At 52.6% G+C, this 2,815-nt stretch overlaps 1 protein-coding gene across 1 annotated transcript; it reads right to left on the reverse strand.

Moving 5' to 3' along the window:
- Window positions 1–581: 581 nt before the first annotated feature.
- FOMMEDRAFT_163560 (uncharacterized protein) lies at window positions 582–2,117 on the reverse strand (the record flags this gene model as incomplete). The annotated part of the gene is made up of 5 exons (XM_007272272.1): window positions 582–784; window positions 838–1,224; window positions 1,287–1,745; window positions 1,793–2,023; window positions 2,081–2,117. The coding sequence occupies 5 exons, from the start codon at window positions 2,115–2,117 to the stop codon at window positions 582–584; spliced, it is 1,317 nt and encodes a 438-aa protein (XP_007272334.1).
- Window positions 2,118–2,815: the final 698 nt, after the last annotated feature.

A 2,815-nucleotide genomic window follows, 5' to 3' on the forward strand; every position in this document is an offset into this window, starting at 1 on the left:
TTTTCTTTGATTTTGCTTTTAACTAATTGCAGATTATAGTTAGACTTACGCTTCGAACCCGCATGGTTTTCCCTGTAGTACGTTTTTTTTTTCCCACTGGGTTTTTCGTACACAGGTTTTCGTCCAGCGGCCCTTAGACCACTTTTGCATTTCTTTGGTCACAACAGCCTCAAAGTCATGTATTGAGAGCTTTGTTCCGTTCTGTTCCGTTCTGTTCCGTTCTCGTTCCGTTCTCGCACTGTTCTTGTTCTATTTTGGTTCTGTTTTTGTTCTGTTTCTTTTCGGTTTTGTTCCGTTCTTGTTCCGTTCTTGTTCCGTTCTCGTTCCGTTCTCGTTCCGTTAGTTTGCCTTACTTTCAGTATGCATATGGCCTTGCCTCTGTTGTTTACCTATCAATGCCGAGTCACTCTTATTACCTTACGATTATCACACTCGTGCTTTGGTAACATCACGCATTGCTATGAACATACGGAAAATACTATTCAAAACTACAGAGGGGGGATTATATTTGGCCGCTTCTACAGGCAGCTTTTACGTCGACCGTCTCACCTACGCTGGTTCAGTTGTTCCGAACGGAACGTCTAATTCCGTCCATCCTTCCGTCCATCCTTCCGACGCCTCGCCTTCGCGCCCATCCTAGCCCGTAGCCGCTCCACGTCCCGTATCGTCGTATCCAACATCGCACGATAGGCAGCCACCTGCCTTCCGAGGACACGAAGCTCGCGTTCGAGCTCCAGATCCTCTCGGAACTCACTGTCGTCCGACGAGTGTTCCGAGAGTTCACCTAGAAGAATGTCGTCTTCAAAAGCTATCGGTATTGATCTCGGAACGACTTACCCAGATCCTCCAGACGCACCCTCGACGGCCCAGCCACAGGGTACGGGTTCGTCACTATTGTCCTCCCCCGCCTCGACCGTGCATCCCTCGCCGCCTTACCAGTCTTTGCGAGAGAGCAACGGATCTTGCTCTTCTTGCATGCCGAGCATGCAATCGTCTCACCGTGCTCTTGAATGCACGCTACGTGCCGACGGACGCAGCTGCTGCACCTCCGACTCGTCAAAGGTGTCAGGCCACTGTCTGGCACTGACTCTGGCACTGGAGAACCGTTCCGGAACCGCAACTCGACCTGCCCGTTTTCAACCTCCTCCGCTACCCAGTCTGTCTCGTGGAAGTCCGATACGAACGACACGGAACGCCTCCTGCCCGAATATATGTAATCCGCATCTAGATCAAGTGACCGGTAGTAGTCAGTCGAATCATCAATAAGTAAAGAAGGGACTACGTACCGCTCGAGTCGTCCTCCTCATCATTCTGATGGCCTGGTTGCACTCCTTGCTGCTCACGAAGGAGCGCGTCCAACCTCTCGTTATCCGGCGTTTGATCCCGCTCGTGTGCTCGGTACGCGGACAACTCACGCTCCAGCTCGGAACCCGGCGGAACGTCTGGTTCACCCATAGGAGCACCTGTCTCAGCATCCTGGACGGTGCGCCTAACCACATCGGACAGCCTCGGAACTACGACCTCCACTACCTGCTTTGTCGGAGGAGCAACGCTCGGTTCGTCAACGGCCATGGCATCTTCATGCCCTCGAAGTGGTTCGCCGATCGGAGCATCCTCGCGGCTACCGTACTCCGCATCGATTTGCAACGCCCATGTTTCGAGTTGAAGCATGAGCTGCTGCGGCGCGGCAAGCACGAAGCTGGCCTGCGCACTTGATGCAGCGAGTGCATCCCAATCCGACTGTACTGTCTTGTCAGAAGACCCAGAGACGATGCGACGTCCAAGAACTTACCCGCAACCGCACCAGTTCCGCCCTCCACTCCGTTGCCGCCGATAGCCGATCCACCGTCCTTGCACGCTGCAGCAACTCCCGCGTCCTTTGGGCAAGGGCCCGCACTCGGTTGTAGACCTGATTCACTTCTTGCGACGACGACATGGTTGAAGAAGAAGGACGAACTCGAAAAGAAGCAGAAGATCGAAACATGAAGTGCGCCGGTTCGCGAATTTACGCCCTCGGGTGTGACTGGGGACAGTCACATTCTAAAACACCCGGGAGATGTCACGCTCTCGCAACACGTACGTTCCGATACGTTCCGATCGGAAGGGCTCAGTCGCATCAAAATCGCATCATCCTCACGTCAGCAATCCTTCGATTACGTCATCATCGCCCACACAATAGTCTTGGTCGCTCAACTCGGACTAGTTGGGTTCCGGACTCCAGTTCCGATTCACAAAGGCAAGACTCTGAGCCTTCGGACGGCTGGTCGATCGATACAAAGGGGACTCGGATCCGGAGTCCCGGATGGGTTGATACAAAGGAGACAGCGGTGGATTTGTTGTTCACAAAGGACTAGTAGCTACAAAGGACTCATAAATTCTATAAATACCCTCATGTAATTCGTACTTTCCAGGAATCAAGTTACTCTCTACTGCGACTCTTAGTGTGTAGTTTGACAGTCTCCTCAGTTAACGTTCCATCTCGCCTCGTCTCGTCTCGTATTGCCTCGTTCCGAAGTGCGGCTTCGTCGTTCCGCACTACTCTCGTCTTGTTAATCGTCACCTTCGGAACTCGTACGTTCCGCTCGGATCTACCTATTCCTTCTCACTCTTGACCCCTCTCGGCGTCCGTACCTTGCGGACTCAACTGACCTCTTCTACCTCAACCGGTACTTGAGATCGACACTAGTGTTTGTGTTCTGTATTTCTGTTGTGTAGGATAGTTGTAGCCTGGGTCCCCTTACTGAGCCTTCAGGTCCCCTCTACACTGTTACTGACATTAGATCAAGACTACCCATTACTACCCTACAACTCTCCT

The sequence above is a fragment of the Fomitiporia mediterranea genome (assembly GCF_000271605.1).
Source record: "Fomitiporia mediterranea MF3/22 unplaced genomic scaffold FOMMEscaffold_750, whole genome shotgun sequence".
Taxonomy (NCBI): Eukaryota; Fungi; Basidiomycota; class Agaricomycetes; order Hymenochaetales; family Hymenochaetaceae; genus Fomitiporia; species Fomitiporia mediterranea.